At 36.8% G+C, this 22277-nt stretch overlaps 1 protein-coding gene across 7 annotated transcripts in view; it reads left to right on the top strand.

Moving 5' to 3' along the window:
• The window catches only part of LOC134800529 (dystonin), a 288922-nt gene that overhangs the window by 142503 nt on the left and 124142 nt on the right, over positions 1 to 22277 (top strand). For all 7 annotated transcript variants that reach the window (XM_063773000.1, XM_063773005.1, XM_063772999.1 and 4 more), the window contains 2 exons: positions 17017 to 17210; positions 17942 to 18027. In XM_063773000.1, coding sequence (XP_063629070.1) covers positions 17017 to 17210; positions 17942 to 18027 — 280 coding nt within the window. The remainder of the gene's footprint in view (positions 1 to 17016; positions 17211 to 17941; positions 18028 to 22277) is intronic.

Raw genomic sequence — 22277 nt, 5'->3', positions numbered from 1 at the left:
CTTGCTAATCATAATCAATTTATACAGTGAACAGCAGAAATATAAGCGGGCGAAGTGTTTCAAATCGTCTATACGCGCTCTTATATTAGTCTTAACAATGAAGTTGTGGTCAATATAAGATTTTAACATTTAAGAATCAAATTCAAGAATTGAATTTGTGTTCAGATCATTTCACTTTGCGCCACTTCTACTGCTGATTGTACACCTAAGTTATGTCGAAATCGTGCACAGGCAATTTATTTAAACATAACTTTTCTAAAACCGCATATGTTCGTGAACTGACTTGAGTTTTATGTGAGATATCTCGATCGGTTTTCGCATCTCACAGTAGCGGTCGTACTCGTAAATCACCGGAGACGCGGAGATGCGCGCCGATGCGCACGATTGTCGAAATCATGTGCGCAGACGTTTGCGCAGCAGGTCCCATTGTCTTCCATTGTTTCGTTTAAAAAATTATGTAACGGTTTTAGGTCAATGTCGATTTTAATTGATTTTCAGCTGTTCATAGCTATACTGCATATATTATGTTATCAACAATCCAACACGATGCGATTTGTTATGGTTGCAAAACAAAAACTAATAGAGCCGTAGAACTGTGAAATAACTACGGTTAAAATCATGTTGTTTATGAGTAAAAATACTGAAAAAAAATCTAATATTCATGTGTGCTAAACCGAGCGGAGTCCAAAAGTACTTGTATTATTGAAACTCTACATTTTGAGTTTTATTTAGAATCAACGGTTTAAGTTTTAAAAAATGTTTTTTTATTTGCTTCTTCTCCAAATTTGAACAAAATCTGCTCATATCTAATGACCTATTTGAGTCGCTAAGGAGGCTCCGAGCGGTCAGTGTCTTTGATTGAAACAATAGTTAATCGCCAACCGCCAAGCTCGCAAGATGGCGGACAGGAAGGAGACAGGTGCGGCGCGCGCGCGCCGGCGCGTGAACACTGTGCTCTATGGTCGTGCTCTATGGGCGCGGGGTGACAAGACCGGGTGCCTCAAATTAAGCTACTTAACTCTAATATTTATTAAAACACAAAGGAGTATGTTCCATGTCGTTCAATACTGGTATCTTGGAATTAGATCTGAATTTAATTCAACTTTGCGTGTGTTCTTGCAAATATTTAGTAGAGATTTATCCCATCAAAAACATAAATGTGAAATGAGAGCCAAGTTCAATATTAAGAATATGCGTCGTTGTTGACTTCGCCGGAAAAATAATTGAGATCTATATGGGTGCCAAGTTCTAGTTCGCTAGGGATGTAATTAAAGTTCTGGATTTTACTTAGGTTAAGGCAAAATATGTGATCGCTTCACTCCTGTTAATATTCTTCTTCATAAAATGATAATCCGCGAACTTGTTCCGTTAATCTTATTTGGCAAGATGCAGTAACCACCTTATAAGGGTCTCTTAAATTTTTATTACCCTGTTATATTTTATTTACATCATTTAAGTCAATCTGCAGTTATAAGCTCAAAACAAGATGATTCAAGCTCTGACCGAACCATCTTTTATTTTTTACTGCTGAATCATTGCAGTGTTAAACATAAGTGAGTCAGATTTAAAAACGTTTACATTCTAACTAACTGCCTTTGTTTTAACTTTAAATTCACTTACTCTATATCGAATGAGGTTGTTTTAAACCATTGTTTAAACTTGCCATAAAATGAAGTATCCACAGTGGAGCCAGCATCGAAAGTGTTAGTTCCGAACTAATAACCACAGACAGAGAAAGCAAAGGGCTTCTAATTGGGAAAGTGAGACGGAGATTAGTGGACACGCGATACTGGAGACTGGCATTCAATACCGGAGATTGATAACTCTTCTGTTTAATGAGTTTCCTTGTTCTTTATTTATGACATTGGATTTCTTTGGAAAAATAAACGTCTTTGCATCAGATTAGATGTTCTTATATGGTTTGAGTTGCTTTGATAATTTTGGAGCTAGTAAACTTCCTGAATCATCTTAATGCTTTAATGCAGAATAACGCAAACATATTGAATAAACAAGTGTTTGCATTTGTTGTTTGTGATAATGTTGCTCCCCGTATAAATGTTACTGTACAGACATCAATCAATAGATCTGGACTATGCTACATTGGTGCTCAAAAATGTCTTGACATGCACTCTAACGCGGTGACAATAGTCGTGTTCTGATATTTCTATGCACCTTGTTTGCGATGATCTTGCGATCTTGACTCTGCCTTAATAATATGAAATCTAAAAAAAAAATGGAAAATGTTATCCAATTACGCTTTCTGCAGAAATGATAACAAACCGGGTTTAAGTCGCTATAACCGAGTGCCTAATGAAATCACTATCTCGCTAGTCTTATGCAAATGATTGTATTTGCATGGCGAATGATAAGAGCTCGAATCTAGCGCCCACGTAAAGTAAATATTGCGGATTGTGTTGTTCACCCCGGCCTGTTTTAGATGAACATGCAAAAATGGTTAGCCAATTTGCATACATCGGCGAAGATATTCTAAGTTGTAAGCACATGAAGTCCCTGCCTTAAACCGGTGTATATCAGAGGTCTGTGCTAGCTTTGAGATGGATATAATCTGATGATGATGAAGCAAAAAGTCATTCGTTTACCACCAAACTGAAATTCGTAACAAACTTTAGGTGAGAAGTTACGTAGGTACTTTATTTGTCGGCGTCACATTTTACTAAGCGACAGAAGTTTAACTGCATAAAATTCAGAGAATTTGCATTTCACCGTTGTGTCAACTAGCAAATTTTAAATAAATATGCGATATAAATGTATCCGTAACGGCATATTAAGTGATTTATATTAAGGCAGACATTTTTACGGTTTGCGGACCGTAAAAAGGATCTGCACGTGAGAATTTATGGAGACAGTTATACAAACGACTCATAGTTAGCTCTTATTATTTTATGTCTTACAGTAAGACATAAAACTATCGTGCCATCAAAATTGACTTACGAGTTATTGGCGATTGACATGACATGATTGAAACATAAAGTGATATTGATCATAGATTTTTATCAGGTTATCATTGGCAGTGTAGGATAACTTACTAGCAATTGGGTAGTTTTTAGCGAGACTAAATAAAAAACCGTAGCTCTTTATTTTTCGTTTGTTACTGTAGATTTTATAGACATCTTTTAATATTTTGTTGATGCAAAAGTTGATTCGCAAGAGAATCAGCAATCAGCACCTGATAATCCGTTAACTCCTTCCAAAAGTTACAACTGTTACAACTCTATCAGATCCCAAAACGGCTTCCCACATGGACCGTTACCTCCCCGTATGGTTCCTTCGCTCATTTAACTACGATTGTCCGTCGATCCAGTTCCTACAGATTTATTCTTAACGTGGATGTGGATTAATGGGCTTTATATTGAGCGACTGCTTTCCTATTCTTGGTGGTGTTGGTTCACATTATATAGTTAATAGTTTGGCTAAAGTTGTTTGTGAGAGAAGCGTAAGAAGAGAGAGTCATACATTTTTTTTGCTAATACTTCTTTATGGCTACTTTACCGGCTGATGATTCATAGGATGTTGAATAATAGACTTAATTAACAAATAAAAGGAATTGCAAATAATTATTTGTACGTAGTCTAAAGAAATTAAATTGAATGAGTGGTGTGTGCTTAATCGAAGAAAATTTTTAGACTTATTTTAAACATCCCAAATCCGAATTATTCAAGCAAAAATCAATACCAGCACCGAAAAAAGTATAAATACCTACCGAAATAATATTGGAATGTTTATTAGAGGTACATAAGTACGTCGGTTACTTCCGACGCGATGTTTTTGCCGCGTTATGATAATCACGATGATCTATCTATCGATGCCGGCCTTGTCGAATGCCCATCTATAGTCATGATGTCAACGGTTCTGCGATGACCTCACCCGCCTTGTTATTTTACTTGGACCCATATTTTTAGGGTATATAATTCAGTTCAACCTTATTATTATCCGAAATAGTCTGGGCTACATCAAATTTTGACCCATAGGCGGTAGGTGAGTGTCACAGTAACATTTTATACAACGACACAACTCACATTTCAGTCCGAAGAGGAGGCTATTGTTGGGCTTCTGATATTAGGTACTTTGTTTGAATATGCTTTATGATAGATTCACGTCCACCTCTTAATATGCATGCATCCATGTTTAAATGAGCCACAACGCAGCCAACCTGAAAGCGAGGTGCGAAACAATTAGCCAATTATTTTAACCATGCGACTCCAGAGCCGCAGACTAAATAAAGATGGGCGATAACGTGGGAGCAAGGATTGTCGGACGTGAAATGTTGCCGGATTGTTTCCTTATCTGTGCCATCGTCGGCGCTAACGGAGCAGCAGTGATCAATGTTACTTTAGTGCCCTCTTTTTCTTTCGAAAGTTGGAGTCTTGAGGATGGCAGTTACGTCCAGATTAACTCTGTTCTCAATTAAAGTTTTGTCAGTTATCATACCTAATAAACAGCTCCGATCATGATATTCGGAAATTATGTTGCTAATGAAACTACATCAGCAGTTTCGTCAATGAGGATCTATCTACGATTTACCTACATATTAGATTAGATTTCGGGATAGATTCCGGTTGATTCTTTGTAGTTGTTTTTTTCTCACCATCACGCTAGGATCTATACCTAATCCCGTTGGTTATTCCTCAATCTCTTTCAGTGCAAACATTGCCCACTTTGAGCAGCTTCAGCTCATCGTAAGTTGTTCTAGTTATAATTGTATACGAACTTCCCTCGTGCCCCATGGCTTGGCTCAAACCCGCTATGTTTACAGAGCGGTGACGGCAGCTCATTAGGTCGTGGCAGACGGTTATCGCGGCATCACGCTCGCAGCCCCACGATTCTTATGTTTCACTCCCAACCCAACCAAGATGCCAGGTGCTTGATACTGTTTGGACTTTATAGTTACTGGGATCAAATATTACGATGAAGCATTGCTTAGGTTTCTAATTTGGGATCCTTTTGTGCCTAATTTTTAGTGGTGTTGTAGGTGGGTGATGTAAAAACCTAAATAGAGTGTCCAACCACAAAAATTGATGAAAATTGACCTTAATTTACATTCATTTACAAATTATGTTTGACGCATTTAATATAGAAAGCTGCAATGCAAATTATTTAATTAATGTTCAAACGGTATGGCACATTCAGTGTTCAAAAATAGAGCCTTGAACAGTTAAATATTATGGTACCTGTACCTACTTTATATTTATAATAATGATGTTCTATCAGAATGTTCATAAATCTAACCAACTACAGTTAGTAAACATGAATTGATTAAATATTGTTTTGTTTCATCAAAGATGATCGATTACATCTGGCAATGAACATCATCCAGCATTGAACTTCAAATGCCAATGAACTCTCTATTTCAGTCAAGTGGCTAATCCAAAAGCAGACCACTTATTGCCATAATCATATTATATTGATTGAGGAATTTCAATATATTTCTTGTTGTATTGAATGCAAGATGAACTTCTTCTTTGGCACTGTGTAAAATGAAGTTACATTATAGGAAGTTATTACCTACGAGACGTCAAATCAAATGTTAAGAAGGAAAAATATTCCCAAAAAGTAAACAAAAACAACAAGATACGATCATCAAAAAATTGTTCAACACTTGCTCACGATTCGATTGACAAATAAGATGGATTCACGACTAAAACAAATTGGTGGGCACAATCCGATTCCGAGTGCTTGCACGCATTCTTGCCGATTCGATTGGGATGTAATGTCGGCGCTATTCGTTCCGCTTACTGACTTGGCGGTGTTCAGCAACTATGTTAAGATAGTGCTCTATTGTTTTAACTGTCAATGAAACTTTACTATCAGGTTCGTTTAGCAAGAAAGAACAAGAACGCAACGTGTACCCATCATCTTAAGGATTTGATTAATCTATCTCTAAGGACCATACATTAACCACAATTAGCGGACCGATCCACGTCATTCAACAGTGAACTATGAAACTTCCCATAGAATTAAGTTTAGCGTACGCTTTAACAGTGACAGACGGTTTGGTGCAATCGACCCTAAGAAAATCCGTAAATAATTGATCGGCGACAGACTATTTATATCTAAGTAGGGCTTGTTTTTTGTTTTGACATTGCCAAGCATATTCAATCTGTTTTAAATAGGTTTTTGATTATATATTTCTAAATAAATATTCCGCTAAATTTGCAGTTTCTAAAAACTACCTTTGAGGGTATCCATTGTGCTTCTAGCTGCTTGAATCGTGACTTGAATCCGCGCTTATATTCCGCACCATAGATCAACTGCATTAGGGTCAAAGATTTGTAATAACATAAAAAACGGTGAATCCAATCCGGACAAAACCTAGCTCGCTCCATATTTCACAGTGTCAGTCCATTGTCCATTCTGTTCGAAACCGCAGATCTCGCTCGAGCGAATCTAAACTCAATAGCGATAGCGATAAAGTTCTTAATGACAATAAAGACGACGGTGATTACTTGGAGCATGACCAACGTTTCATTAAAGTTGATGGACAATCACTACAATCAGCGGCCGCTTCGCGATTATTGTTTGCAGTCAATGATACTTGAGGTGATGGCGCTACTAAGATGCTAATGTTGCCAAAGTAAGGACAGTTGGGTAATATGGACATCCTGCCAGTTACATATGCTTCTACGCTACAAGTTTGACGACTGTAGGAAATGTTGCATTGTAAACTTACGTTTGGATTTAAGTTTTCGCCAAAGTTTTTGAACTACATTTATAATAATTATTTTCTTGGTTATGGTTACGTAATTATGTTCTTGTCGTTCTATTTATTGAGGTCATTGTCGAACTTGTACATGTATGAGCTATTAAAACTAACAGGTATTTAGTGGGAAGTCAAATTGGAAGACACCTGCTATATTTTAATACAAACCAACAATTGAAAAGTGGGCGTATAATAAACGGTTTTAATTGTTTTTTAACGTCGTATATATTAAAGACACAAGCCTATAAAGCAATCAGATATGCAATAAAAAGCCAAGTGTCGACTAAGTGAAGGCCCTGACACACTACCCGATGACATCATGGATTCTTTAGCCTCCGAGACTACACCCACGTATCCACGTATCCATACTAACCCACAAATTAATACCGCTACCTTATTGCTTATGGTTTAAAACTCAATATTAAACATACAATGTTACACCAGGTGTAACAGCTTATTGGTATCAAAATAGCCTCAAGCTTATCAAAATAAGATTCTTAGGGAGTATTAGTCTCCAAAAATGGTTGGTCTTAATTCATATTAAAGGGCAACTGGTTGGTAATGTCTTACGTAACGTGCGGACTAATTAGCATTTTCGTAAGATGGATGGATGGCCTTAACTTAAGGATGGCACTTTGACTCTTTTTGTTTAGCTTTTCTTTTCCTTTCTAACTCATTCTGCCTTAAGGTTGTCCTAAATTTTTACAACAACAGCAATTGCATACATTTGAGCAACACTTAGAATTTTTTCAGAATAACGTCGCCTTTCAGCAAAGTGTAGCCCTTTACGAGTATTATGATGATTTAAAAGTGCCTAGTTAAACTACAGTACCTACTCATTAGTACATTATTGTCGAGGCTCGGAAGTAGCTACTTGCAGGCTGAGGATTCGTTTTAAACGGACGACCTTGGGAGTCCGTTTAATTGAATCCGAAGCCAGCAAGTAGCCTTCCAGCCGAGTCATATATAGTGCTTTTCTCAAAAATGGTGCAAGAAATATAAATATCATAGAAATATTTTACAAAAGCAACGTTCTTACGTATATATTTTCACAGAAAAAAGTAGAAACAATTGAAAAAATTAGCTTTGCCGCCTTTTTATTTTTTTAATAAAAAAATAGAAGTGTATTTTTCTGCCGAAAATACGTCAACCTATTTGAGACAGCTAAATAGTCGCGGTACTAATCATCTGTTTGGCTGTTTAATGGGCCTGTGCCTTCATTTGATATGGCCAATTCAACTTTTAAAAAGTTTGGAACTCGACAAATAATGGAATTTGTATGCAACATTGCAGTCCCAAAATCGAGACTGCAATGTTTTTAACTTTTTAAACAAACAAACAAACAAAATTTACTTTATTCATGTAGGCCTAGCAACAAGCTCTTATGAATCGTAATTAATCTTAATCTAATTATCAGAGCAATTTATTGATGTTAATATTATTCCATAATAAAATTGGATTATTATACATATCAAATTTAACACTAAAAATTTCACAAAAGGATCGTCAAACATTAAAAAGATTGTATAAAAAAATACTAGTCTAGAATTTCTAGAATAAAATCTAAATGTCAAAAAAAAAGCATAAGTGACAAAAGAAGTAGATAGTATTACATCGGAATATCCATTTCCTCATCAATAATCAAATATACCTAATAAATAAATAATCATTTCGAATAACAATTAATCCCACGTTGTAATATCATTCATGTAGTCTTGTGTGGTATAATAAGCTTTAGAAATAAGTTTACGCTTTACATAATTCTTAAATTTATTAATAGATAATTCAGTAATATGGTTTGGAAGTTTATTATAAAATCTTACACAATTACCCATGAATGATTTTTTAATTTTATGGAGCCGAGTGAAGGGCACTGCGAGCTTATGTTTATTTCTAGTATTAATATTATGAATTTCACAATTTTTCCTAAAATTTACAATATTTTTATGTACGTACAGAATATTCTCATAAATGTATTGACAGTGCACTGTCATTATGTCAATTTCCTTAAATTTATCTCTAAGTGAGTCTCTATGGTTCATTTTGTATATTGCTCGAATAGCCCTCTTCTGCAGAACAAAAATGGTATTTATCTCTGAAGCACCGCCCCACAGTAAAATACCATATGCCATAATGCTATGGAAGTAACTAAAATATACTAATCGAGCTGTTTTCACATCAGTTAACTGACGGATTTTGCTCACTGCAAAAGCTGCAGAGCTCAGTCTATTCGAAAGAGTAGCAATATGGGGACCCCACTGGAGTTTAGAATCTAAAGTTATACCAAGAAAAACTGTACTATCAACTAATTCCAATTCCTCATCCTTCACAATGACACTTGTTTGCACATGCCTTACGTTACTACTAGTGACAAACTTAATACATTTAGTCTTTTTCTCATTTAACAGTAAATTATTAACATTGAACCAATTTACTACTTTTGAAATAGCGTTGTTTACATCATTGTAAGCTTGTTGCTGTCGTTTGACTTTGAAAATAAGTGAGGTGTCGTCTGCAAACAATACTATATCATGGTGGGTCTTAATAAGGAATGGCAAGTCATTTATGTAGATAAGGAACAGGAAAGGCCCCAATATTGACCCCTGTGGAACACCCATAGAGACCAATGACCCAGGTGATCGCTGTCCATTCACATCGACCCTTTGTATTCTACCATTTAAGTAGGACTTAAGTAAATTCAGTGCCGATCCTCTAACTCCGTAATAATGAAGTTTCCTGATTAATGTTTCATGACAAACACAGTCGAAGGCCTTAGATAAATCACAGAAGACACCTAAAGCATCTCGTGACTCCTCCCAGGCATCGAAAATATGCTTAATTAGCTCAACACCAGCATCGGTTGTTGAGCGACCCCGTGTAAAACCAAACTGCTTATTATGCATCAAATTATTAACGTTAAAATGTCGTACTAATTGAGAAAGAACTAATTTTTCAAAAATCTTGCTAAATGTTGGTAGCACAGATATCGGTCTAAAGTTAGTGGGGTCAGAGCTGCTACCAGATTTAAATAAAGGAATTACTTTACTATGTTTCATTAGATCAGGAAACTCGCCGCAATCAACACTGTTGTTAAATATAACTACCAAGTCAGGCGCTACAATTTCTACTAAGGATTTGACAGCATGGACAGAGACTCCCCAGAGGTCATTAGTTTTTTTGACATTAATTGATTTAAACGCCTTTATTACATCTGAGGTACAAACATGTTCAAAATGAAGGTCTCCACAACACTCTGGAGCGTTATGTTTTAATAATGTAACAGCAGATGAGGGTGATGAATTTAAATCCTTAGTTGTGGATACTGGTACCTCGGTGAAAAATTTTTCAAATTCTGTAGCTACTTCTAAATTGGAATCTATAATTTTGTTATCAATGTTTAGTTTAAGTTCTTTAATTGTATGTTTCGAGCGACCAGTCTCCACATTTATAACTTTCCAGGTTGCTTTAACAATGTCGGAACTACTTTTTATTTTCTGACTTAGATAATTTCGCTTAGCTATATGACAATCTACTTTAAACTTCTTCGAATACTCCTTCACATGTTCTTTAAATTCATCACTCTGATTAAACCGCCGTTCCTCATATAAGGCATACAGTTCACGTCTTCTTTGATGTAAGTCCGCAGTAGCCCACTCACTAAAAACTGATGCACCACTAACTACGACCGATTTTGAGGTGAATATCGCATTATAATGATCCATAAAAGTGTGAAAGAATGAATTATACATACTATTAGGACTCATATCGGAAGACAAAAAGGGTAGCGCCTGAACTAAACTTAGCTTCATTCTTTCCACGCGGTCCGAGGTTACTGGTACAAAAGTTATTTGTTTTCTCATGGTATTTTTCCTTAATGCCTCAAATACCATTAATTGACCTAAGTGGTCTGATTCTAAATTGCTGATAACTTTTTTAGCAATAGGAAAAATATCTGTGAAAATATTATCTATACAGGTTGCACTAGTAGCAGTCACTCTAGTGGGCTCCATAAACATGTGGTTGAGATTACAAGATTTAAAAAGATTCAATAATCTACAAGACATTGTTGAATTTTCCATAATATTTACATTAAAGTCGCCGCATATAAGCAATTTCTTACTAGAAGATGATATTTTAAGTAGGGCAGATTCCATTATGTTTTCAAATAATTCAAAATTACTTAATGGCGGCCTATACACACAGACAACAATAAATTGCTCTAATTCTACTGCACTTAGTTCTATAGTCCGTTCAACAGACATGGATACAATGTCCTTACGTTCCTTAAATTTTAACTGACTATTTAATATAATTAATGACCCACCATGTATGGAACTAAGTCTGGTGAACGAACTTCCTGCCTGGTGATTATTAAATTGGGGCATTAATTCATTATTATTTAACCAATGTTCAGTAAGACATAAAATATCAATATTAAAATCATTCAAAAAAAGTTCTATCTGTAAATTTTTCCCTCTAATACATTGAATATTTTGATGCACCAGGTGGATATACTTTCCATGTTTGCAGTATTTTTCATTATATTTATTTAAAACTAAATTGCCAGAGACAGAATCTTTTGTCTTAACAGCTAGTTTAAATCTATTAAATCATTGGTTATGACTGGAACCAATTCCATGTTCATACTGGGCTGCTCAATAGGAGCAGAATTGTCTGCCAAATTCTTGGCAGAAATGTCAAGTAAATATGATAGCGATAAAGCTATTTGTCTTTTGTAATAATTTGAAAGGCAACACTTGCCTTTAGTCAAAAACACCATAGGCATATGGTATTTACTAACAAAATTGTTAGTGTCAATTATGCTAAACTTACTACTATATGTACAAAGATTATATAGAGATATATTTAACTTATGTCTAGTGGTATTTTCTGCCTCTGACATTTGCTCACAATAGGGGAATGTAAAAAAAATAATTTCATGCACTGCAAGCGAGTTTAACTGTTCAAAGTATTTAATTAAATTATTTTTGTTCACATTACCCCTATTCCCCATAAGAATAAGCAGTGTTGTCTTAGAATTAATATTACTGTCATTTAAAATTTGTTTTAAGATATTTTCAAAGCTACTGTGAGGCAGACAATTGCTGATTGTACTAAGTCCCTTTAGGTAAAAGCTTAAAAATTAAAAATTAATTTTTGACTGACCATAAACTACGCGCTTCGCGACCTATTTTTTAAACGGCAAAGTCGACTTTGCCGTCCATTTTTGAGAAAAATATATTTACTAGTTGGACTATTCAATTATGATCACAGACGTACTCGTTTTCGACTGTTGCCAAATATAGTAGTCGAATGGACGAGCCAGATGTCAATAACAAAAACTTCGCACATTACACATTAGCAAACATTTGTATAGATAGACAGTGAAAGTATGTCCGCGTGCAATGCTCATACGTCCAGCTTCATGGACTGATTCCCCTGCCCATGGCATTTGCTATGATAATGATACTTTCATTTGATCCGATCATTCGAAAACTAGTTTCCACTGCAATTCAAGACCAGTGCAGATATAAGGTCGTACTGGATCGGTTGGAAATTGATTTAATACTCGTTCTCTGGTCCTGTCGAGTGTTTATCCAATCGAAAAGAAATCACGTAGATAATTTATCGATATGAAATCCTATACACCGACCTTGGCGCAGTTTGACAGGTTTGGTTACTAAATGTAGAAGTCGCGATCGTCCCTAGATATACCTACGCAGTATACACATGATCAGACAGTCAGAAATCCTGTATGAACTACATATTTAGTTCATCAATTGGTTTGCGATGCATCAAGCGTGGTGTAGACTCTTGAATGGACGGTATAACAAAGACATTGACACGTGCGCCTCGGTGGCGAGGTGCAAACAAAAACGGTTTAGGGATCTGTATTCTAACAGAAAATCCCGTTGTTTATGTCAACATTTACTAAGAAAAACGGCGAAGAACACAATACGATAATATTGAGTATTATGATGACTTTTCTAAGCAATATCTAACGCGAATTGATATTTGGAAACTGATCAAACATTCTAATTCTGCAATCCACCGTGTATACGGTAAATACGTTAGATTATGGTTCCTTTCTCTTGATGTAAAAATGTGCTGGACAAATATACTGAACCGTTCGCATGTAAGCCGTTTGCAAAACTGTTGCAGCATTGGTCTTATTTCTTTAAAGAACCGTTGTAACTATCAACTTTGTTAAAATACGAGAAGAGTTTGCTATGCAAAGTACCTATAGCGCCTATTGTCCACACGTAGGTATTTCAGCTATCTCTTTTGATGCGACAATGACCAACGGTAAAACAGGTGTACCTTTACTTTATTTTGGAAGTTTGGTTTTGTTTTAGAAGAAAATTCACATTCCATTGTCACATACCATCGAGAGTATGGAGACTTTTGTGTGTAGTTGAGGAAACCTATTAGTATTTTAGTTATGAGAGAATTTTATCCTGAGATTCAAGATTCCTTTTTACAATACGACTGAGTAGGTTCAGTAGGTAGTTGGTACCTACTTAAATGCCCTAAGCCGTTTGGCAAGTGGTCAAGCAGTTCGATGAACTATAATCAGCTGATCGATTCGATTTAGCATTGACACCGAGTTCATTGTCCGAGATTCGTTATTTCGTTAACAATAAAAAAATTACGTGATTCGTAACATTTTACAGAGGCTTCGTAGATACAAATAGGCTTCCCAATATGTAAACATTGAACTTGCTGTACTCGTTCTCAAATCATAAACATTTCTTATTAGTTATTACCATTTATATGCCCAGTATATAAGGCTATTCAATGTTTTTACTATTTTATAGTCATTAGCAGTACAAAATAGCAAAATGATTGCAATTATTGAAGTATAATTTCTTTAAATTATAGACATCTTTTTTGATGCCAGCTCCTGTATGATTGGAGCAATCAAAATGATTTATTGGCCTTTCTGTAATTATATGGTAGAATAATGGTAGTTAATCTTCATTTGTGGATAACCCGTATTGTGAATCCTATTTTTTTTATTTTATAAACCAGTTTTACTAATAACTATTTCATAGTTGGGCTGCACGCGTAAATCTTGGTACCTACTGCAAATATGGTGCGTTGATATGGCTCGGATATGGTTGTATAATAATTAACCACACACAGGGCAGTATGTTCCCACCCCTATAAGCAGCAGTATTTGCATATACGAACGTATTATACGGATTCTGGTAAACAGACCAGTAAGCACTCCTTTGAAAATTTTTACTATCATTAGTTTCTAAATTTGAGTTAATTTAACTGCCATTACGGACAAAATGTTTACCATATTTTCACGTTTTCCTGCAGTCAATTGCAAACCACTTAAAATAACTGTTGTTTGTCCGCTTATTACTTCTTAGAGCTTACTACTGGCGTGTTTTTCTCTAGGCTCTGGCCAGCTGCAGTTTTCCTTATAAGACACCGATAGCTTCGACATTCCAGGGCCTCAATAAACCCTAGGTTATCCAGTCAGGCTTAAATTAGAACTTAATTCGACCATTACACGTCCAGTGCGTGTTCGCTTCCTCATACTTTCATGCTATTATTGGTTTCAGTTAGACGCATTCGATCTATTGAGTCTTATTGCTGAGGTGTCAGTGGTGAATTTTGCCTGTTGGTTTATTGGTGCGGTTGTCGCTGTCTATGGTTGGCCACTGCTTGCGGTTAGTTTTAATTTCGCATGCTTGCATTTTGTATGCTTGAATCTCGTTATTGCCTAATATAATCAAAAGGAATGGAATTAAGTATATTTTTCACATAACCCTGGTAATACACTTACGTTAAAATACTATTTAAAGCATCACGCTTAACAACTATAGCATTATATGCTTGCTTAGTAATCGAATACTTACAGCAACAACGAGCAATGTTTCCGAGGTAACTTTGACTCCTATCATGGCTTATTGTCATTAGAATTTGAACCTTAGCTACCAACAACACAATGTCTATATTACCTTTCACATATTTGATGAAATCTGATGTTAGAATTTAAAGAAGCGCTAAGTTTTTTGGCGCATTCTTGTGGCCGTGGGAAGATGGCGTCATTGTTTATATGAAATGTATCGGCCACTCCGAATGCGATATGAGGTAATCGGGCAAAAACCAAGTAATCGTGGGTTAGTAGAACTCTGCTCTCGTAACTCTGTTGAGTGGAACCGATGATTGCGTTTATGTCTCCTACTCGTGTATTCCATGTAACTTGAACAAAGTATAAGCCAGGCAGTTTCAGTTGCCAGTTATCATAAGCTCTTGTAATTAAATTGTTTGACATTTTGTTATCGTTAAGGCCTAGGGTCTTAGCTTAGTATTAGGTACTTCAACTGTCACAAGGATGAGGTCAGGGGTCACCAAATGACGGACAGCGGTACGGACCGCCGACCTAGTTTATTTTTTTACTTAATTTATAAACTCAAGTACATACACAGTAAGACACAACGGACCGCAATGGTCATTTTATTTTAAGACCTGGATCCCTGCCCTGTAGAAACTAATTGGTGACCCCTGGATTAGGTTATGGCTGATTACGCAACTCAAAAACACGTAAAATATGTATAATTATTCCTTTGTTTTAAATTTTTTCTTTATTTATTTGTAATAGAGCTTTGCTCCGTAATAAGGACAGTTGTCTTAACTGCTATAATTAACATGAGAAAGTTACGTTGTAAAAACGCTACTTACCAATAAACCTATCTGTAATCATCTTGTTATTTATCGTTCCCGTTTGCATCTTGTACGAACTTACTACTAATTACGACAAAAAGGTACAAGTATTTTAATTACACTCTATTAGCTTCAATATACGGCTCAATTTCCTGTAACATCGAGTGCGGTACTGGTCTATTGTTGGTAGTATCATCATAATTGTTTTTTCCCAAAGCACGCGAATCGAGATTAAATCTTTAATAAGCTGTAGATGGCTTTGTTCAGTTCATTTGTATGTTAATGTAGAAACTTCAGAGACATGTTAAGATCTCTATTAAGTCATGTTATAGGTACTCGTATTTTCTCTGGCATTTTATTTGAGTCCAATATGAATTTGATACTTCATGATTTAAAAGTATTTATCTACACACATATCATAAACTGTCTATGATGCCTTAAAAATCCGTAAATAATGGCCCACATTAAGATAAACTGTTTTGTTACAGCAAATTTCTTATCTGTGAAAATGTGGTAATAGCTTCATTACACACACGACACAAGAGCAGCCGATGCAACGGAGCCACGCCGTTTTGTCGACTAAATAGTGTTTAGTTTTAAGTTTATAAAATACATATGTATGTTAGTCTGTAAGGTATTTGTAATATGGGCCTTGTTACCTGAATTAAATTTCTAAATAAATAAATAAATTACTATATCAAAATCGATTTGGTAATGCATTCTAATTTCGAACATCTCTGAAAAAAAAAGGAATTTGATTTGACCCCTATTCTAATATCAGTCGAGATGACGTTTTATTCGAAATCAAATGACAATTGCATACAATATTGACAAATCTCGCATGTAAGTTGGTATCGGACGATATGGTAATCGACCCCGACTCTAGTTTGTCTCTGAATTAAAAAAAAAACATGGATGCGTGACGTGCGTGAAAAAAGTTTTCATTTGCCGCCATTTGACGTACAGTAAAGTTTATCTTTTAATTAGTTTGTAAGTAAAAAATAATTTGTTTTGTTGTTTTTAAAGTAACAATAACAAAAGTTTCGTGTAAAATGTGCGATAAAGATATTTCGGAGATGCCATCTCATATCCGCGAGTTCCGCCAGAGAGCAAAGTAGGCTATATGAGGTTAGTGAATATATCATAGAAAGTTTATAATATGTGTGTAGATAAAGCAGTGTATGTAACTGTACATAATTAGGCATTAAAACACTCGCGTGATACTATTATGAAACTCATTTCATTCGTTTCATAAACCCACACTCGTATTTTAATGCCTTTCATTATGTAGCAGTTACATAAACTACTATAAAACTACATAATATTTAATTTAGTAATAACAAATCATTATTGTTGATGGCCCTCTCTAGTCTAGGAACGGTTAAGGTTAGATATTTTTGTTGTGTGTGAAATAATATTGCGATTGCTTATAAAGGATCGACTACAGCGTAAAAGACGTTGACGCTGCGTTAAGATGCTACGTTTCTGTGTAGCCCATTTTACGTACTAAGCTCCTAAAGCTCTCCCAAGTTGTACGTTCAGATTCGTCTCGACAAAATGTAGAAGTTTTTAGAGACAAAGTTCCATAGGTTTTAACGGATTTTCTTCTCCCTCAGATCTCTGACATCGTGGTGGGCCAAGAAGCAAACGTGACAGCCCGCGAGGCGCTGCTGAGCTGGGCGCGGCGCTCCACGGCCAAGTACCCCGGCGTGCGGGTCACGGACTTCACGTCCTCCTGGCGGGACGGGCTCGCCTTCAACGCGCTCATACACAGGAACCGGCCTGATCTGATAGACTGGCGTAATATCAGGTGAGGATCTGCATATGACTAGTTGGTCTGTGGGCCAGAGCACACCGGCTGCGTGTGCGGTGCGCAGACGTGCACGCCGTTCACGCGCACGCACACCCATCTGGTGTGCACAGGCCTTTAAGCGACGGCAGCTGAGTGTTAGGCTTACGACTTTCCATCTGTAAGTTTATGGTTTCGAATCCTGGTTCGTGCTGAGCCTTGATTCTCCTCTAGGTTTTAATGTTATTCATGTCTCATGCTAATGCTTGACATAAACTAGTCGAGAGGAGCTATGGCCTTAATTGAATGCCCGCGAGATAGAAGACGAGTACGGATATGTTTGTAATTCCTTTTCCTCTCTCCTTTGTGTGATCTCATCTTATCCATATTTAGCCGTATGAGCCTTCATTAGTGGAAATTAGTGTCCGATCAACTAAATGTATATCACCGGTTCAGAATCTGACATTTCTCGCGCTGTAAACATGCACGCTATTAAGCGGTCCCGTTAGTATAGCAAGCTTTCTTCTCCGGGCTAATAAAAGCCACGAGTAATTTACTTCGTGTGAAAATGATCATTAACACATTATGACGTGACGTGATATTTTATTGAAGGAACTACTTACCGTTAACTTTATTTATTGGTGTAATCCGTGTAGTCATATATTTACAGTACATATGGTGCTACTTTCCCTAACTTGACTTTACATAATTCATTGCGTGCTATGGCTAATATGACAAATATTGTTCTGCAGGTCAAGGCAGGTCCGCGAGCGATTGGAGACAGCGTTCCACGTGGTCGAGAAGGAGTATGGAGTCACCAGGCTACTCGACCCCGAAGGTAAGTTGACGTTTTACCCTTCAATATCCCAAACTTTTAGATTTTCAATACAAAGCAGTAAAGAATCGTTACTCTCAAGATATATGATGGAAAGACAGAATATCATTCGGAAGAAGGTTTAAATAGCCAATGATGTTTTAATTCAACATTGATAGTTTTTATTTATTTAGCGTATTTTCATATTTATTTGTAGGATTTTTTTAATCAACGCATATATACATTTTATCTTATAACATAAATTTCATTGCACCAGTAGGTAATTGTTGTATGTACGATGTACGACGTTGCTTATTTGGAAAATGGAAAAAGAAGCAAGTTGGGCGCCGGTTGGCGCTTAATTTGACTACCCAACGTTCATCCTCACGCGTCCCAGCTCTCCGCTTCCCACGCTTGAGGTCAGCTATTGACATGTCAGCGTTGCGGGCAACGTCCCGCGCTCACCACTCACATGTCAACAATTATCTCGCCGGGCATGACCGACCGTTGAGGCGATGACGGGACTTAAGTGTAAAAGCTCGCTGATCGCGACACGACGTCGCAGCACTAAAATTAGATGTAAAGTCAATTTGGAATAGACCGTTTACAAGATGTTTCGTCGCTTCTAACTCTTGCATTTATACATATTCTACACTTTTAGAAGGTCAGTAGAGAAGAAGGAGTGCAGCTCTTCCTTTTTGACTGTGTCTGAGCGACGTACGTATACAAATACGAGAGTTCTTGTCCTCTGACGGTCTCCCCAGCAATACATTTTATATGCTGGTCTTACCCACATAGATATATAGGTACAATGTGGCCGGTTTAAGAACCGAAATTTCTATACAAAGCGACCTATTTCGATTGAATATGAAAAAATATTGCTTTTAAAATATTACTGATGACTTTGGTACTGATATATTGCACAGGTTTCTCCCACTCCTTAGCACTAAACCAATAAAATTGTATGTGTACCATACGCTTCCCTCGTCCTTCCCACCTGTCCACGCTCCCTAGCCACGTATCGTAACGGTTCCGCGCCGGCGCGCGCGCCGGTGCATCGATTCATCGATCGCGATTATGCTAAACAATCAATTATGCGACGCTCCACTGCGTCCGGTTCGGAAGTGAAGGTTTAACTGGACAAAAACGACTGATATGCGCTCTTTAATTAATATTGCAGTGTTTTTATTAGATTTATGTAATGATAAATCACTTTCCGGTCGGTGTATAAACCTCTAGATTACGTTATTTTATTATGGCTACAAACCATTTAAGTACATCTCTTATTATAGCAGAGTTGCCTTATAATATTGTATGATATTTTGTTTAGAAATGTGAAGCCGTCCCAGTAAATAAGTAAGCTAAACATAAAAGGTAAGGTAAGGTTGTTGGCTCATGCGCTATTTACGGTGGATATGGCAAATACATATAAGCTAGAAAAACATACAAAGTGCACTAAACATTTTATTACCTATATACTGGCTCAAAAACAATGACCGGACGATTTCAAACAATTTCAAGACGTTTAAGTGGTGGTAAGTTGGTCAGGGTTGTCAAATTATAATTTATTTCGGTGCATTGAAATTGAAATACTATATTTTGAGTAGAGAAATCCATTTTAATTAAATGTTGATTTTGTATTTATAAACTAGCTATGTGTTACCTGTATAAAAAGTAGTGTCCGACCGAAGGTTCGGTTTCGGTTTCGGCCAGTTTCGGCCAAAAAATCATGTTTCGGCTGTAGTTTCGGTTTCGGCCAAAAAACGGCCGAACCTTTCGGCCGGGCCGAAACTTGCGAAATGGTACTTCAAATCAGACAAAGACCAAAAGTTGGGCAATAAGTAGGCTACGCTCAACTAGTGCCGCGAAGTTGATTTTCTCAATAGTTAATATTTTGCGAGGCTGAACAGCCGATTATTGATTAAAACGAAGAAAAAACCCTTAAAAGTGTCCCCAGTACAGTTTTTCATACGAGTGCTCGACCTTAGCCTCACTTTTTACCTCGATTTACCATTTTTTTGTGTTCCACATGTCCTCTACTTCAGCTTAGCCTTTGGCCTCGCTGAGCCATGCTCGGCCTGCGGTCTCGCTTTTTAATACAATGGACATTGGTTGGAGTCTGTGCTCAACTACTTATCCTGAAGCCTGAAACACGGCTTTGACTTCGCATGGAAATTCGCCTCACTGACGCACTTCGGACTTTTAGGCCCAGGTTAAGATCGGTACCCGGCCTTTCAATATTGTCAACAAAAAATTTCGCGCTCACTACGCTCGCGTTTTTGGTTCATTCTTGGTTGACCCTGTATCTACATGTTAGCATACGCAGTGTAACTGGTGCAAATGTTATTTATACGTCATAATTACATAGAAGTTTTGTCGTTTAAAATAACACTTGCACTGCGTGTGTTATCAAAATCGTTGCAGAATTATCTTGGTCTAACTCTAGTAATTTTCTTAAAAAACTGCTTAAGTATCATCAATTTCAAGGACATTGGGTGTTGACAACCCCATAATATGTGTGTAAAAGCGGTTTTAGGAAATTTTTTCAACGATTTTAACAAGTCTACGAAAGTTTCGGTTTCGGTTTCGGCCGAAACTAGAACCAAAGCCGAACATTCGGTTTCGGTTTCGGTTTCGGCAAACACATGTTTCGGTCGGACACTAATAAAAAGTCCTGACAAAATTACGAGGTGTTACGGCGCTAGTGCTCTACTGGAAGCTGAGTAGACGTCTTTTGACGGCTCAATTTTAACTTTTCTCATCTTGCAAAGCTAGTAACTATTAAATAATAGACCTTGTGACAGTCGTGACGTTTATCATATTCGAAATATACAGGGTGACCTTAGCCATTGGATAAAACCCTGAAATCCCACGTAAGGTTGCTGCTCAGAAATGCTCTAACGGTAATATTTTTTTAATTAGAACAAAAGATAAAAAAATTAATTATCAAACAAAAGTTATTTCCAATAATCGACAACAAAAAGAAACATACTTTAGTAATCATTAGCAGTGCTTTTGACAATTTGTTTGAGAATGTGCGGCAATGATGACATTTGTCAAAAGTCAGAATCTTATTAATGTCATAAATAAAAAAGATAATCAAAACGGTCGAAGAAGGTTTCATACTATTTATTACCTCAGGAGCTACTAACGCATACAGGTTGCTCCAAAGTAAAAAAATCGTAATTTGTTAATTTCTTCGTAACCGCTACACCGATTGTTATGATACTTTGTATACTGATTCTAAATACCCTAATGCATATGTACATTTCGGCTTTGTCCAATGGCTAGGGACACCCTATATATGTATATATGAAGGCTGTCCTTCAACCCAACTTGATATATTCCAATGGGCAGGGATATACCTTCCGTTTGCTCACTGCGGGGCAACCCTGCCCCGTGAGAGCTGCGCAGGAGTTTACGAGGCATTGTTTACGGCCGCCGAGCATGACGTCACTCGCAAAAAATACACCCACAACCAGTGCAAAGCATATTTGTTCCGATTTGAAACATGTAGCCAGTGTTGAACTTGATTTATGTGACATGATACATAACGTTACAGATATTTACGTGCTAACGTCACCAACGTATACTTTACGTTTAAACAGAGAATGGCTAGTTAGAGGCTTGTATACGGAACCTTCAAGTAGCAAGTCGCGGCTGGGCACGTATGTGTTGTCGCGTGGCGTAAATAATCGCGCAGCCTTCCTTTGTCGGCGACTAGCGACCCCGCAGATAACAAATCGTTTCGAATTAACCACCGCAGTTAGATGCACCCCTACCATGACTGATTTAATGGTTTTTGAAGATGCTCTCTTAAGTAGAGACTCCTTAGATAGTTTTGGCATGTGGGTGGTGAAATCAGACTTTAGGCAATTATTAATCCATAGTTACCAAGACAGGATTATCAGTTTTTTGTTAAAACCTTGTACCAACATTGATTGATTGTCAACGTGACAAGCAAGAAACCTTTTCACATCACCTATACGGAAATGGGCTTTTTCTTCCCTGCTAGGAGGAATCCAAGTGGCACTTTTCTTCCCTGCGAGGAGGGATCAAAGTAACACTTTTCTGTTCCAGCACACTATTTTTTAATTTCTTTGCAAATTTTTTTTTAGCTTAAATAATCTGTTTAAGCATCAGATTGTGTCAACACTAAGATTTTTTTATTTTCCTCATAGTTGATGTGAAAAGCAGTATGTGTCACACGGTATCAAAATTATTTCGTTGTGTGTTGGGCGTTAACACTTGAATCCCTCATTACGCTCAGGATT

The sequence above is a fragment of the Cydia splendana genome, chromosome 20 (assembly GCF_910591565.1).
Source record: "Cydia splendana chromosome 20, ilCydSple1.2, whole genome shotgun sequence".
Taxonomy (NCBI): Eukaryota; Metazoa; Arthropoda; class Insecta; order Lepidoptera; family Tortricidae; genus Cydia; species Cydia splendana.
The sequence above is the reverse complement of the archived record's forward strand: the minus strand, read 5'-3'. Positions and strand labels throughout refer to the sequence as shown.